Genomic DNA, 16,687 nt, shown 5'->3' on the forward strand with positions numbered 1-16,687 from the left:
CTGACGTCACACGCATGATGTCAGGATGTCACGTCATGTGCCTGACATTGCACCCCCCCCCATCACCCTCATAAGCTGGTGCCTCTGCCAAAGCATGTTCTCCCTAAAATGAGAGCACGTGTTGCGGTCGGGTCTGCCAGGGTAACCCTCTGTTGCCAGGCAGGTTAATGGTTATTGCCTGAAGCAACGATTGGCTGACCGGGTTGCTAGGGCAAATTGCATGTAGCAAATTGGGTGGGAGGGGCCAAAGGCTTTAAATATGGGGGGCACTCTGCTTTTGCTTTCTCTTTCGCAGAGTGCATTGGATCACCCGCCTGCCTGCCCTGTGTTCCGGTTGACCTTGCTATGCCTGTCTTGGGGTCGTCTGCCGTTGGGACAGGGGCCTAGTAGGAATTTTGTCAATTTGGCTGATTGGCTGGTGCCATTTGGTTTTTGCCTACTACTTAGCAATTCGTCACAACTTGTAAGGTTGTGGTTAGGCATTGGTTATAAAAATTGGTGGAGGAGGGATCAGGATAGGCTGTGCCTGCCCCTCCAATGGTGGTGGAAGTGAATTCCATTAAAGGAATCCTGGGGCTTGCCACGATTTCGTCCAATCCCTGAAATGGGACCAGGGCCAGCAAGCCTCGGGGAGCTGGTTGGGTGAGCGGTGAGGGACTGTCGCTCAGCTCAACTGATCCCCAACATTGTTTTCCCTTCACTGGCTTCTGAGGGAGTTCAGAATGTCAGTTCTGTCCCAGGCGGGGGGACAGATAGTCATAACCAATGCCTAAGCAACCACTCACAGATTATGTATTTTAATAAAGTTGTGGCCAAAATAGTGCCAAAAACCTTAAACTAAAATTACGTGTGATTTGTGAATTATTTGAGGGGTGGCTTGGGGACCTCCACACTCAACATCATGGCACTTTTGATTCACTGGTGGCTGGATTTTTCATGTATCAGCCACATACTTTGTATGCTAATCTCATAAAAGATGAAGAAGGAATGTCGCAAACATGAAAAAGTGCAGTACTTTTCTAATCAATCAATGTGATGTGTTATATCAGCCCAAATATATAATCTGAACTACCTCTGAGAAAACTGGTAGGGTATATGGGATGGAAATACAAATCCCCAAACAACGTGGCTGTCAAAATGCTATTCAATTATGGTCATAGATATTGACCAGAACTGTTTGGTGAGTCACCTTTGTCCAGAGAGCGAGTAGAAATGCAAGCAAACATATAGGGTGATTAGATGAAGCACAAACACAGTGGTAGCACATAAAGTTAATGGAGTCAGTACCATAATAGGCAAACTGTAGGCCAAGCTCTATTTCTCCAAAATGATGTCTACTTCTCTATCCAACAACTTGTTTATGCCCCCTGTTTTCCTGGTGTCCTAAGTTTTTAAAAAAGGTACAGAATCTATCTCTCTCTCACACACAACTTTCAACAGTTATACCACCTACGATTTCTGGTTGTCCCACCAATAAGTACGTTACAGGCAGTGACTTAAGACAGGGCCTTTCATGCTTTTATCCTGCATGCTGTGAACCACCCTGAGATCTTCAGATAAAGGGTGGTATATAAATTTAATATAAAAATAAATAATGATTTCTGTGGTGACACCATGGCTAAGAGACTCCCTCCTGTAAGAAATATGACTTTCACCAGGTTTTTTGAAGGCAGTTAATCCATGTTGCCTATTTGGAAACAGGGAGTGCCTTCTGCTATTGGTTTGGTGCAGATTTTAATTGTGGTTTTAATAAGCTATATTGTACTTTATAATTTTAATTATTCATCCTATGTCTGTCTTGTGGGTATTTATGATGATGGGCGGCATGTACATTTTTCTGAATTAATTAATTAATTAATTAATTAATTAAAGAGCTAGCCCTTGCTGGGGAAACCCTCTCTCCTATACTTGCTTTTGATCCTGTGGGGAGCAGTTGTTTACAGCCATCTATCTGGGTGTAAATCTCATTCTGAGTCTCATGGCCACTGGACTCCATGCTTGCTCCTGCTAGGATACTTGTAATGTTACCAGAGTTTCTTTGCCACCATTAATAGTGGAGGGGAGGAATACACACTGTGGTGGGAAGCTTTTCCTGTCCAACAAAGTACAGTAACGAACCACACTATCAATACCTTGTTATAACAACCTCTCAGTCTTCTCAGTGGAGAAGTTACATTAAGTACCGCACTTTTCCATGTATAAGACGAGGTTTTTTTTTTACAGTAAAATAATGTTAAAAACCGTGCCTCATCTTATACACGGATAGCAAATGGGGGGGGGATGGGTGACTGCTTGTAGCCACAAGCAGGAGCTTGTCAGCGGCAATTTGGTGGGCGATTGGTGGCTGCTTCAAGGGCTGCTTTGGATTGGCTGCTGCTGCGCTAATTGAGTGGGTGATTGGTTGCTTCAGCAAAGGCCGTAGTCGATTGGCTATTGCTGCAGCAGTTGTGCTGCACTTCGTTGATGCGATCAATTGACAGCAGCCTGCATTAAGTGATTTTCGGTATTACCCCCCCCCCCAAAAAAAAAGTTCAACAACTCCAGGCAAGCCTTCCCCAAAAAAGCTCTGGACAACTCTGAACCATTTCCCCCCATTTTCTTAAATTAGACTCCACATGTTACATGTGTGTTATACACAGAAAAAATACAGGACTATGTTTGAACATTGAACGTGTGTGTCTAAAGTCGATGAATAGAAAATACACCATTAGATGTACTGCTAGATAAGCTTTTTAATATTTGTAATTGTTTAAAAAAGTTTTAAAAGAAAACTATCATCATCATCATCTCACCTTTTCCCAGTCTAGGACTCAATATGGCTTATACATATGAAAACAGCACAGATAAAACACAGAAGGCAAGAAACAGATGAATATTAATGACAAATACTAAAGCACTTTAAAACTTCTTTTAAAAAGAAACCCACATCATTTCAGATTTGGAAATTAAGTGCCATCAAATGAACTCATTGAAGCATATTCCTACACTTAACATTTGAAAACAATGATACATCACTTCAAGGAAAGCAAACAAGTGAATGATATTTATAAATTGAAACTTCTTAATTTCCTCCCCCTTTTAATATACACATTTTAACATTAGTGAATATTATTAGTGATTACCCAGCATAATTTCAGAATTAAGCTTGAAATTGTCACATATCAGATTAAAATTTGTTATTCCATACATATAGACTATATCATCACTACCACTGCCACCACCACAATTATTTCAAGTGTAAGTGAGTCCAGGGCAACTAACAAACAAAACCATATATATATTTATATTTATTTATTATATTTATTTATTTATAAAAAAAATAAAATTAAAAGACCATTCTATATAGCAGACAATAGTAGCAGTGTAAAACATTCATAAAACTATGTTTCAAACCCTGGACAATTAAAAACTTAATTTAAACAATATTAGAAACAGAAAGAAAATGTGCAAACATAATACGTTAAGTTGAATTTGCTTTAAAATGTACATTTTCTGTCTTGTTCCCAATTATGGTAAGACATAAAAAGGAGATTTTTTATTTTAAAAAATCATTTCAAAACTAAGTTAAGTAGTCAGTGTCAAAGAGTTTTGACATGATTTCAGATATGAGCTAAGAATTCTTAGAAAATTTTAAGCAGCAGTCACTTTTTTAAAAAATGAATTCCATTTAAAATTGTGTGCTTCCACATTTTTGTTCATTCTTTGACAGCAATCACTATTTCCCTGTGCACATTTTCATCAGCCCTCTGGCTCCAAACCAAATTTACTAGTGTATGAATTGGATAACATATGCTTCTGACCATCCATCTGACTGTGAGCAAGTGTTCACATGAGAGAGATTATCATAAAGAAGAGGATCAAAGGAGGTCTGATCTGTATTTTTGAGTCATTTCTTATATTTGAGAATATAAGGGATTGTTTTCTGTCTGGTGTGAGTTTAATGGTCACTAGTGGTAATCGTGGTTTCATCATTCCTGCTACAAAATATCTTTCTCATGGCTTCCTTCACATCTTGATTCCTGAGGCAGTAAATGCATGGATTCAACATGGGGGTGACAATAGTGTATACAATGGACACGAGCTTATTGAGATTAAAAGAATGGATTCTTCTTGGTCGGGCATACATGAAGAGAGTGGCTGAGTAGAAAATAATAACCACAGTGAGGTGTGAGGCACAGGTGGAAAAGGCTTTTCTTTTCCCCTTGGCTGTGGGGATACGCAAAATGGTGCCTATTATGCACACATAGGAGCCAATAGTGACAGACAGTGGGATTATGAGGATAAGAAGGGCAAATACAAAGTCCACCATCTCAGCCACAGTTCGGTCTGTGCAGGAGAGGTTCAGCAGAGGTGAGATGTCACAGAAGAAATGGTTGATGATGTTGGGTCCACAGAAACTCAAGCGGGAAATGAAGAAGACTTTCAGCATTGAAATTAGGAAACCAGTAAGCCAAGATCCCACAGCTAACTGCAAACAGAGTCGGGAATTCATAATGACTGGGTAGCGCAGTGGGTTGCAGATGGCGATGTAGCGATCATAAGCCATGACAGCCAAGAGGACACACTCGGTGCAGACTAGGGATATGAAAAAGTAGAGCTGGGCCATGCAGCCTTCAAAGGAAATGCTTTTGTTCTTTGCTAGGAAGTTAACCAGGAGCTTGGGAACAGTCACAGAAATGTACCAGGTCTCCAGGAAAGACAGGTGGCTAAGGAAAAAGTACATAGGTTTTTGGAGATGGCTGTTTGTCCTGATCAGAGTGATGATCACAATGTTCTCGAGGAGGGTCAGGATGTAAATAACAAGGAATATTACAAAGAGCAGTATTTGAAATTCTACGGCAGTAGGGAAACCAAGGAGAATAAACTCCTGGACTCTGGTCTGGTTTTCCAGCTTCATGCCTGATCTAATGACCTGAAGAACAAGGAGTAAACAAAAGCATGCTAAGATGTGGGTGGTGATTATGCTAGCAAAACAACACATCATTTTAATGTATATAAAAATACAAGGCAGAATACATGAAAGAACAGGACAAACCACATTGTGATGATATAAAAGGTAAAGGTAAAGGTACCCCTGCCCGTACGGGCCAGTCGTGTCCGACTCTAGGGTTGCGCGCCCATCTCGCTTAAGAGGCCGGGGCCAGCGCTGTCCGGAGACACTTCCGGGTCACGTGGCTAGCGTGATGAAGCTGCTCCGGCGAGCCAGCACCAGCGCAGCACACAGAAACGCTGTTTACCTTCCCGCTATAAAGCGGTATCTACTTGCACTTTGACGTCCTTTCGAACTGCTAGGTGGGCAGGAGCTGGGACCGAACGACGGGAGCTCACCCCGCCGCGGGGATTCGAACCGCCGACCTTTCAATCAGCAAGTCCTAGGCACTGAGGTTTTACCCACAGCGCCACCTGTGTCCCATGTGATGATATACCTCACAAAAAATACAGAGGCAAAAGTTGAACGTACTTCTGCTCTTTCCCTCCACATCTGCATCCACTTCCCAAATGTGGTTCCACTGGATAAGAGGGCATTTAAACCTGCTTTGGAAGTGGATTCAGGGGGCTGCAGATGAGGGATGGTGGGAATTTGAGTCTGATGACATTTCCCGCAACAACAACATGAGAATGGGTCGTCACAGATCCACTGGATCTGTGGATCTGGGTCACCACAACTGAATGGTAGAACATCTGCTTTGCTTGGAGAAAGTCCCAGAGCAACTTCGGAGAACTTCTGCCAGTGGAATGTAGAAAATACTGAGCTAGATGAACCAGTGGTCTGAATCAGCTTCCTTTGTTCCTATTACCACCAACATAATATATATAACCTTCATCAAGTTTATCTAATGGAAATCAAGCATGCAATATAGGGGAAACAATTCATGTAAGAAGCCTGCATTCTAATATCATAACCACTGGGTTGGTTCATACATAAATGATTGCCATACAGCATCAGGTGTTGATTTGCATGGTATGTGACCAAGTCATGCCAGATCAAATTCCACAGCCAGAACTATTCTATCAAATCACATTACCTCAAACACCATGATCCCACAGCCAGTTCACACATTCAACCACCATGTGTGCAAGTGCAGAGTTATTAAGCATGTACAAACCAGCCCAGTGGTGGACACGAGAAATGTACGCAACCATTGCACCAAGTACAGTGAAACAATGTTTATGCCAAGTTGTGCATACTTTACTTTTAGATCACACTACACTTTCAGTTTACTGTTTGATCTCAGGATCAAATCAAGTGTTTAGGCAGCATGGCATTTTCATAGTTATGGGCATGATCTGATCTAATATGCAATAGTCCTGTTGAGTTCAGAGCACACATACTTCAGTGCCTGTACTTGGATGGATTTTGCTCCACATTTTCTTGTGCATGACACTGGCAATGAGGTGCATCTCACTTGCTTAGTTATTTGACATTTAACATTACAAGCCTAACAATATCTACTTGGGCTTACTCCCAAGTAAGTGGGGCTAGGATTGCAGCCTAAAGGCTGTATCCAATTAAGTTGTTCTGTTAGCATAAGTCAGGGGTGCCCAAACTTTTCTCGAAGAGGGCCAGATTTGATGAAGTGAACATGTGTGAGGGCCAACCAAAGTTGCTGAGCCTGGCATAAGTACTTCTGGATGCAGTGAGAGACAAGTGGAAGTCCTTGTGCTAATGGGACAACTTCATGGGATACAAATTTAAGTTACTGTTTTGACAAGTCCTTACTTTCCCCCAAGTTATCATTAAAAATATACTTCTTATCTAGAAAACATCAAGCTTGATTGAGATATGAATTGCAAAACTATTCCTGTTTACTCAGAAGCAAGTCTCACTGTGCTCAAAAGGACTTTATCTCAGGTAGATTTCCATAGATTTGGAAACCAATGAGAGTTAAATAAGCCGCAAATAACTTTTCACATTGATTTCAAAGGGACTTAGCTATGTTAGCCTTGATCCAGATGTTGTTGGAGCTCAGCTTTGTTTTTGGAACAAAACAAGCCATGCTTGTATCCAAAATATAGTGAAAGGGCTTCAAGCTGAACAGAAATTGAGCTTTGCTTCCATTTATATGTTGGAAATGTGTAAGCGTTATCAATTTGACTATGAATACTGCTTCAAATTAGATAAAATAAGCATATCAATTGAGTGGAAGGTGAGCCTGCACACTCCTGTAAACCAGGAGCAGGGAAACTCCACTCCTCCAGATGTTTCTGGACTACAGACCCCACCATCCCTGACCATTAGCCATGTTGGCCGGGGCTGATGGGATGTGGAGTCCAATGACATCTGGAAGGCCACAGGTTTCTCAGCACAATATAAATAAAGAAAAATATAAATAAGCACATGCCACACAAAAATTAATATTTGTCTAGGCTTCACAGCTTCACAAACAAACCACTTCAAATTCAGGAAATAAAAGTTTGTACTCACAACATGCAGTGGACAAGAATGTTTGGAATTTCTGATGGTGTATTTGAATGAAGCTTCCACTATAGTGCTTTCTTAAGAGTGGTGAGAGAGAGAAAAAATACAGGATATAAAGTAGAGCAAACAGGTAGAAGTTTGGAATATAACATGCAAACATGAACAAGCTTCAGCTACAAACTATGAAAACCTCTGGTCTGTTGTTTGCCCTGCCCTTTATTCTTTCAGTAACATAGAACATTTAATTCTGCTCAGTCCAGTAACTGTGGGAGGATTTTCACCTGCTTGGAATTGGCCGAGCTCTGTCATAGCTTAGTATATTCATGTAAACAGCACCTTAAGTCTCATCAGAACCTTGTCCCTCAGAGCTTCTTAACTTGGTAGAACCCCTGTCTATTACTCCCCTCCACATAATCTAAATTAGACGTTAACAATGCGAAAAGCGCGAGAGGAAGAATAAACTCCCTTGGATGTTGTAATCAAAAGCTCTGAAGCACCCTTTCCAGTGAGACAAAGTAAACTCTATTTTAGAGCTCACCTGCTTGGGACTAACAGTTTGTAAGAAAGCAATTAGACACAAGTACCACTTAATGGAATTGATGTCTATTGATTTAGTACTTTATGTTTCAATTTCCATATTGTGTTAACTGAATATTAGTTTAGGGTTTGCTATGAGTGGAAGGATTTGGATCCTGAAATGTGAGGTAGAAATGACTAAAATGAATGAATGACTATTATGAGTCATGTTAAACGCATTGGCTTCAGTATAAATGAAATGTATACCTAGTGAAATTTTCTTGAATATTCAGAAGTAGGTCACCTTGTTGGCAGTTGCTTCTGCTTTATGATGGCTTAAATTGCATGGATTCTATTAATCTATTCCAGTGAACAGGCAAATCTAGGACTTGGGTTCAGCAGTTTGACTCCAAGATAGTGATGAAGTCGGAACAAATCATAGGATACGATACGATACCATATCAATACTACCTAAGTAATGGACTTGTTAAGGGGTTGTTCCTTAACAGCTATAATTTCGTGATAGTTTGGAGCATGGACAGGCAAACAAGGCCTGGGGGCCAAATCCAGGCCAATCACCTTCTAAATCTGACCCACGGGTGGTCCAGGAATCAGTGTGTTTTTACATGAATAGAATGTGTGCTTTTATTTAAAATGCATCTCTGGGTTATTTGTGGGGCATAGGAATTTGATCATTTCCCTCCCCCCCAAAAAAAAATAGTCCAGCCCCCCACAAGGTCTGAGGGGCAGTGGACTGGCCCCCTGCTGAAAAAGTTTGCTGATCCCTAGAGTTTGAGTAAACACAGAAAGCTCAACATGTTAAACTTAACATTTTGTTTTGTTTACTGAATTTGATTAGGTTTTGAGAAGGCTAGGCCCACAACTCTCTCATAAGGAAAGCTTAAAATTGAAAATGAGAAATTGGAGAAAAGAAAGGAAGCCTTCCATTGGCCACAATGGGGGAGAGGGGAATTACTATGCCACGCCAGGTCTGGCATAGTTTGAGACCTGAACTGAAGGGCGATGGCACGGTTTATGGTTCTAAAGATCCTTGGGTAATGATGATTGACTATAATAACCATGATTAATGGGGGGGGGGGGAGGTTGAAATAATAATTTTAAAATTTGAACTTTTAAAACTTGGGTGTACAATCTTTGTGGAAGACCATATTCTGGGCACCTCCCTGCCCAGAAGATTTGGAGAAAGCAGGGATAGAGCATTTTTGGTGATGTCATCCCATTTCCTGAACTCTCTTTATGTATCTATTCACCCCACAGGTGTAGCTGGGGGTAGGGTGGACCGGGGGCTATCACCCTGGGCACAGTTTTGTGGGTGGCACAGGGCATCGTGAGCTGTTCTTCTCAGCCTCCCTCTGGCTGTGAGGAGCAGGGAAAGCTGGAAGGTGCCAGAGAAGGACACAGCAGCTCACGGTGTCCTGTGAACCCAGCGCTATTTTTGCAAATCTCAGAAAATGACACCGGGCTTGCAGGGTGCCATGAATGTGCCCCTCAAAACTGGCCGGCCAGTGGGCCATTCCCTAGACAACTAGCTCCCTCTCTAGGCTCAGGCACCTCTTAGTGTCCTTAAGTCAATTTGCCCATGCCACAGCACCAGCACTTGCAGCTAAAGGCAAAAAAAGTGGCATGTCCCCCACCCTACAACCATCTCCTTAGTCTCTTGAATCTGTTCAGCCACCCTTCTGTGGTCATCAGGCTTGGAGGAAGTGGAGAACATTAAGTGCAGCTTATTGAAGCTAAATCCTGCTCCCTACCTAAAAACCCTCCCTTCTCCTTCAGTGTGCACTCCCTGCCCCCCAGGTGCAGCTTTCAGTCTTGCAGACGCTTAACACAAGTGTAGAACCTGAGATGGCAGTTGGGATGGCAGCTGGGAAAGAATCAATTTTAAGAGGGAAACATGATTATCTTGCAAAAGTGAGGAAAGCCATTTTCAGCCTGAGATGCATGTTTGTTTATTTATTTATTTTATATACCAATTAATTGCCAAAGTCTCTAAGTAGTGTTCCCGATAAGCTGCCTTCTATAGGTTGTATACAAATTGTGGATGAGGCAGAAGTGGGTGTGGCCACACAGAGACCACTCTTCATCCAGGCATGCAAGAAGTCTTATCACAGCTCAAGGGATGGTCATAGTTCTGAAGGCCAAGTGGAGATGATTGAAGGGCTTGAGGTTCCCCACTACAATGGCAGAAGAAATATTGGTGGTGGGGAGGTAACCTGAAACCAACTGCTGGGACTCAGGCTGAACACAAGCCTTGTTGGACATGAGTCAGTAGCTGATGAGGATCAAGCTGAGGAGCATGGAATGCTGAATTAAAACAAACACTGCTCACTGCCAGTTTCAAAAGAAGCTGCCAATAACCTGATTGTTCTGACTTGATGTATGATGCCCCCTTTAAACAATTGAGTTTTATTTTATGAATGTGTTTTATTCTTTTTTAGATGTGGAAAAACTGAAAACACTGCAGTCTTAAAAATCCATCATTTTTATAAAATTGTCAATATCTTAGATTCTTTTTATTTATACAATGCATTTTTATGATATTTCCTTGTGTTAAATCAGTGCTATCTTTTCCATGGTCTAGTTGTATTCCCCCCTTAGAGCTGTGATCTCTAACCTCGGTTATAAATTACAAGGAAGGAAGAAAAAGGAAAGAATATGACTGGAATGAGGGAGTGGTAGGGAGATATCTTCTGAGGCTACTACCCTTGGGAGAGAACTGCTGATTTTCAGGCCTAGTCCCAAGGTGGGACATGCACATGGCCACAGTGGAAGAAATCTATTTAATAGAAGTTCTTTGTATGCAGCTGCATATGAACACGGAGGCAAAAAACTTACCTGGACACATAATAGGTGAATTGCATTCTTTACTTCTACAGATCTGTGCATAATGTTTTGATTGGTTATTAAATATAAGCTACAGGAAACTTATACCTGCATATGCATATATTAAGATAGTTCAGGCACAGATAGGCTAGGGAAGCTAAACACATTAAATGCATTTGCTTAGTATTTTTATGCCCATGCGAATAATGTCTGCTGATGTCGATGCAGTTTAGCTGGTATAGTGTAGTGTAGGAATGGGGAACCCATGACCTTTCAGATATTGTTGGGTTCCAACTCCCATCAGTCCCAGTCAGCATGGCCAGTCCTCAGAAATGACAGTGGTTGTTGTTAAGCAAAAGCCTGAATATCCACAGATGCATAGTACTTGGTGTACACATTTGGAACAAGGTCAAGTAATAGAAACTCTGGAATCTGGGGAGAAATTTGGATGAGATTTATTTTTGAAGCATACTAACTGGTTGTGGGCAACAACAACAAAGCACATTTTTCCCTCTGAAATTGTCCTTGGTTCTATAGTAAACTGTGATGGGGCTTTACTAAAAACTGATTTATGAATACAACAGAGCTAGTTCCAACTTTGCACTCAGAGACAGACTTACTTGGGAGAAAATCTTGTTGGTTTCAACATAATTTATTCCAAAAGAACGGTAACTTTCAGATGACCTGTTTATTAAGCATTCATCCCCTTCTCCCCGCCACAAAATTTGCATGGAGTTTTGATTGCATCAGCAATTTGCTGAGCATTCATTCTGATTTGTTTGTGGGGATGCTATGCCACATTGCCTCAAACAAGTCTTATTCCACAATTCGGAGTGCATTTTCCCACTGCTTTCCTTATTGCAACAAGTCTGATCTTGGAGGCTAGAAGGCTTGTTGTGCAGCAGTGCAACCGCATATCCACTTCAATTGTACAACCTGAGTATGTTGGTTTGTCATTGAATGCCAACCCAAACAGCAACAGGCTGTAAGTGCCCTAGGTTTTACAGTATTAGGCTGCAATCCAAACCCACACACACATAAATATATCAAACTAGTACAGTGTGGGAGCCAGTGTGGTATATCAGGGACTAGGCTCTGGGAAACCAGGTTTCATATCCCACCTTGGGCATGAAGTGCTTTGGGTGATGTTCAGCCATGACCTGCCTCTCAGCCTTACCTTCCTCACAGTCCTTCAAAGTGATGCAGAAATTTCGAGATTTAAAGTGGAGTGGGTGGGAGAAAAGATAGGGAAATTTAGACTGAGAGATTTATCTACCCCCACTTCCCAGTAAAAGTAATAAATAAATACACAGCAGAATTATTTACCAGCTTTTATTACTTTTTTGTTTTTAACCAAAATGGGTTATATGCATGAAAGGTTTAAATTCATTTTTAAATATTATTGAAATAAAAAAATTTTCCCCAGGGGGTACTCAAGGGTACGCAGTACTGACAACTCTTTTTATTGTTAAAAAGTGTGGCACTTACTGTAACAACTTCATGGGGAGTACTGGCACCTATTTTTCTAGAAAAAAAGCACTGAACATCATTATGTATTTTTAAGGTGCAAAAAGGGGAGTTAATAGAAGCTGTATGACATCTCTTCCTTCTTGTTCTTGCAAGTACCCTGCATTCAAGAATGGAAGAAACCAACCAGACAAATGTGCCCTATTTCATCCTTCTGGGATTTCCCGGCGCTGCAGAGCTTCAGATTCTCCTTTTTGTCCTGTTCATACTTAGCTACCTGCTGACCCTACTGGAAAATCTCATCATCATCATAGTTGTTAGGCTGAACAACAGCCTTCACAAGCCCATGTACTACTTTCTGTGCAACCTCTCTTTCCTTGAATTCTGGTATGTCACAATCATTGTCCCTAAGATGCTGGCAGATTTCCTCACACAAGACAAGCGTATCTCCTTCCAAGGCTGCCTGACACAGCTGTATTTCTTTGTCACATTTGTGTGCACTGAATACATCCTTCTGGCTGTTATGGCTTATGACCGGTATGTGGCTATCTGCTACCCACTGCGGTATCCAGCTATCATGAGTAATAGTTTATGTGCTCGGCTCTCAGCGGGATGCTGGACATGCGGCTTAATTACCTCTGCAATCAAGCTTAGCTTCATCGGTCGGCTGAAATACTGTGGCACTGACAAGATCAACCACTATTTCTGTGACATTTCACCTCTCTTGAATGTATCCTGCACAGATTCTTCCATGGCTGAGCTGGCAGATTTTATCCTAGCTCTTATGGTTATCATGGTTCCACTCTGTGTTGTTGTGCTGTCCTACATCTATATCATCTCAACGGTGTTGAAGATCCCTTCAGCTCAAGGCAGAAAGAAAGCTTTCTCCACCTGCAGTTCCCATCTCACCGTTGTGGTGCTGTTCTACTCTACCACACTCTTCACCTATGCACGGCCCAAAGCGATGTATGCCTACAACTCCAACAAAGTGGTGTCGGTGCTGTACACTGTAGTAGTGCCCCTTCTGAACCCTCTAATATATTGCCTCAGGAATAAGGAAGTTAAAGATGCACTGAGGAAGACTCTATCAGTTTAAGGAACCGATGAAGTTGGGAGTTGGAATACAGGACACCATAAACTGTTGGATAGTGGAAAACAAAAGAAGGCTGCAGTCCTATACCCACCTAGGGGATTTCTTTTTAATCTACTTGATATGGAGATCTGATTGATTTTAAGTTTTGATCATTTGCAGTTCTGAAAACTCTTCTGTCAAACTTACTCTTGGTTTGTCTCGTTTATGCTGTTTCATTATTAACAATGTTGTGGCCATTGACTATACCAATTTACCTGAGAGTTAGCACCACTGAACACAGTAGAACTTACAAGTAGAAATGTATGGATTGCATCATAATGCCTTATGTGGGTGTTCAGCCTGATCACATAAGGATTAAATGTGTATGTGGGACATAGGAATACACCGCAACCCTTAAGGCCTAATACTAGGCATGTTGTTGTACCCAATCTTTCTGTGTTGGCTGGAAAGGTATGAAGGTTGCCCTAAGCATAATCAGCTGAATTCACTTTTACAACTGGAAATTGTAATGAGAAGGTTTCTAAGAAAATTCAGCTGAACATATTCAGAAGCACTGTTAAGATCTTTGAAAGTCAGGGGTAAAGGCGGTACACCTGGTAGTGCAAGGGAAATGGGGACAGGTGTGGTGTATATGCTCTGCCCCCCTGCATGCACTTTGCCTTTGCACGATCAGGCTGAATGCCTGAACAGTGCTCCAGTGTTTTTGAATTTGGGTTACACACTTCAGTGTCTTATAGCTGAGAAATTTAATTAAATGAACATGCTTGAAATAAATGGCAAAATCAGCAATGCTGGATATATTTTGCACCTCCTTGAAACACAAATACCAGCAATTGTGGTATGTCAGCAAAAAAAGAAACAGTGAGTTTTAGCTAAGCAAGTTTTACCTATGTTAACCATGTCCATTAATTTCCATGGGTCTGCTCTGAGTATCAACAAGCACAGGATTCAGTCCATGTTTTCCCCTTTTGATAATCTGACACATCTGAGATGTATATTTTTTAGAACCTTTGGAAGTTGTTCTAAGCTGTTTTTAACAATGTGTTTTAATTGTTGCAATCTGCCTTGTGATCTCAGTTTGATGGGTTAATAATAATAATGATGATGATGATAATAACGCTATTGTCCATCTTATTTCCAGTGAATAAATTTTTGACGTTTATGTATGTGTTTATTTATTTAATAGATAGGGGGATGCTCACAAGAATTAAAATCAAGTCAGTAAAATCTTCTGTGCAATGTAGAGTGAAAGAAAAATATATTAGGGACATAGCAAGCCGCCTTATACTAAGTTAGAGCACCAGTACAACTAGCTCATATTGTCAATTATTATTATTATTATTATTATTATTATTATTATTATTATTATGCCACCAATCCTGCTGGGTTTCCCCAGCTACTCTGGGTGGCTTTCAGCAAAGGTTTAAAAGTACATTAAAACATCAATCAATAAAAACTTCCCTAAACAGGGCTGCCTTCAGATGTCGTCTAAACGTCAGGTAGTTGTTTATTTCTTTGACATCTGATCGGAAGGCGTTCCACAGGGCGGGCACTACTACCGAGAAGGCCCTCTGCCTGGTTCCCTGTAACTTTTCTTCTTGCAGTGAGAGAACCGCCAGAAGGCCCTCGGCACTGGACATCAGTGTCCAGGCAGAATGATGGGGGTGGAGATGCTCCTTCAGCTACCTGCTGACCCTAATGGCTAAAGCCATTTAAAGATCATCACCAACACTTTGAATTGTGCTCAGAATCATACTGGGAGCCAATGTAGGTATTTCAAGACCGGTGTTATGTGGTCTCGATGGCTGCTCCCAGTCACCAGTCTAGCTGCCGCATTCTGGATTAGTTGTAGTTTCCGGGTCACCTTCAAAGGTAGTCCCACATAGAGTGCATTGCAGTAGTCCAAGCAGGAGATAACCAAAGCATGTACCACTCTGCCCAACTTCCAGAACATGCACTCAGAGAACTGGGTCTTCCCAATAGGTTGCCCGGAGGCAGGGATAGTCTTCAAACAACGACTAAACCTGCCTCCTCGATAATGATGTGGTCTGGTCTTAGCATAACTCCTCCTCCTACCTGAGATCACGGAGATCGGGTGTCCCAGTGCATCCCCCCCCCCCCCATGGAACCTGCCTCAGCCATTCTGTTGGCTGAGGCCCACTCCCAGGCAGCCCTGACCCTCTCCCTTTAAGACAGAACTATACAAAACTACACAAACTATTCAAAAAGGAAAAAAAAAATTAATAATAATCAAAAATTACTATACTAAAATTAAACCAATCCCCATTGACCAGCAGAAGCTCTTCAGGGTTTCAGAGAAGTGTCTTTTTGCACAAGTTCTGCAGTGAGGTTAGATGACATCATTGCACATACCGTATTTTTCGTCCTATAGGGCGCACCGGCCCATAGGACGCACCTCGTTTTTTGGGGGGAGAAATGAATAAAAAAAAATTATTTCCCACCCTCAGCTGCGGCTGCCGCCCCAAGCCTTGCGGACACCCGCCAGAAGCAAGGGGAGCCCTCCGGAGGGCTCCCCGTGCTTCGGGCGGGAGGCTGCCGCCCCAAGCCTCGCGCGCTCGGCGGGACCTCCCATCGGGCGCGCAAGGCTTGCGGACACGCCCCCGAAGCACGGGGAGTCCTCCGGAGGGCTCCCCGTGCTTCGGGCGGGAGGCTGCCGCCCCAAGCCTCGCGCGCTCGGCAGGACCTCCCGTCGGGCGCGCAAGGCTTGCGGACACGCCCCCGAAGCACGGGGAGTCCTCCGGAGGGCTCCCCGTGCTTCGGGCGGGAGGCTGCCGCCCCAAGCCTCGCGCGCTCGGCGGGACCTCCCGTCGGGCGCGCAAGGCTTGCGGACACACCCCCGAAGCACGGGGAGTCCTCCGGAGGGCTCCCCGTGCTTCGGGCGGGAGGCTGCCGCCCCAAGCCTCGCGCGCTCGGCGGGACCTCCCGTCGGGCGCGCAAGGCTTGCGGACACACCCCCGAAGCACGGGGAGTCCTCCGGAGGGCTCCCCGTGCTTCGGGCGGGAGGCTGCCGCCCCAAGCCTCGCGCGCTCGGCGGGACCTCCCGTCGGGCGCGCAAGGCTTGCGGACACGCCCCCGAAGCACGGGGAGTCCTCCGGAGGGCTCCCCGTGCTTCGGGCGGGAGGCTGCCGCCCCAAGCCTCGCGCGCTCGGCGGGACCTCCCGTCGGGCGCGCAAGGCTTGCGGACACTCGCCCGAAGCACGGGGAGTTCTCCGGAGGGTTCCCCGTGCTTCGGGCGGCAGGCTGCTGCCCGCAAGCCTTGTGAGCCTGTGGGAACTCCCACAGGGCTTGCAAGGCTTGAGGATAGCTTCCTGAAGCCTGGAGAGCAA

General features: G+C 43.3%; 3 protein-coding genes across 3 annotated transcripts in view; 2 read left to right on the forward strand and 1 right to left on the reverse strand.

Moving 5' to 3' along the window:
• LOC310662094 (vomeronasal type-2 receptor 26-like) overlaps positions 1-16,687 on the forward strand; it is a gene marked incomplete at both ends in the record, with an annotated part of 371,804 nt that overhangs the window by 234,987 nt on the left and 120,130 nt on the right. The window lies entirely within an intron of this gene.
• On the reverse strand, positions 3,938-7,514 carry LOC310663363 (olfactory receptor 6B1-like; the record flags this gene model as incomplete). The annotated part of the gene is made up of 2 exons (XM_083411173.1): positions 7,427-7,514; positions 3,938-4,912 (listed from the first exon to the last, which is right to left on the reverse strand). Exon 2 carries the CDS (start codon positions 4,895-4,897, stop codon positions 3,938-3,940), a length of 960 nt encoding a protein of 319 aa, XP_083267299.1. The 5' UTR covers positions 4,898-4,912; positions 7,427-7,514.
• On the forward strand, positions 12,420-13,343 carry LOC310663417 (olfactory receptor 6Y1-like; the record flags this gene model as incomplete). Its single annotated transcript, XM_083411238.1, has 1 exon — positions 12,420-13,343. One exon carries the CDS (start codon positions 12,420-12,422, stop codon positions 13,341-13,343), a length of 924 nt encoding a protein of 307 aa, XP_083267364.1.

The sequence above is a fragment of the Podarcis tiliguerta genome (assembly GCF_965153285.1).
Source record: "Podarcis tiliguerta genome assembly, chromosome: 13".
Lineage (NCBI taxonomy): Eukaryota > Metazoa > Chordata > Lepidosauria > Squamata > Lacertidae > Podarcis > Podarcis tiliguerta.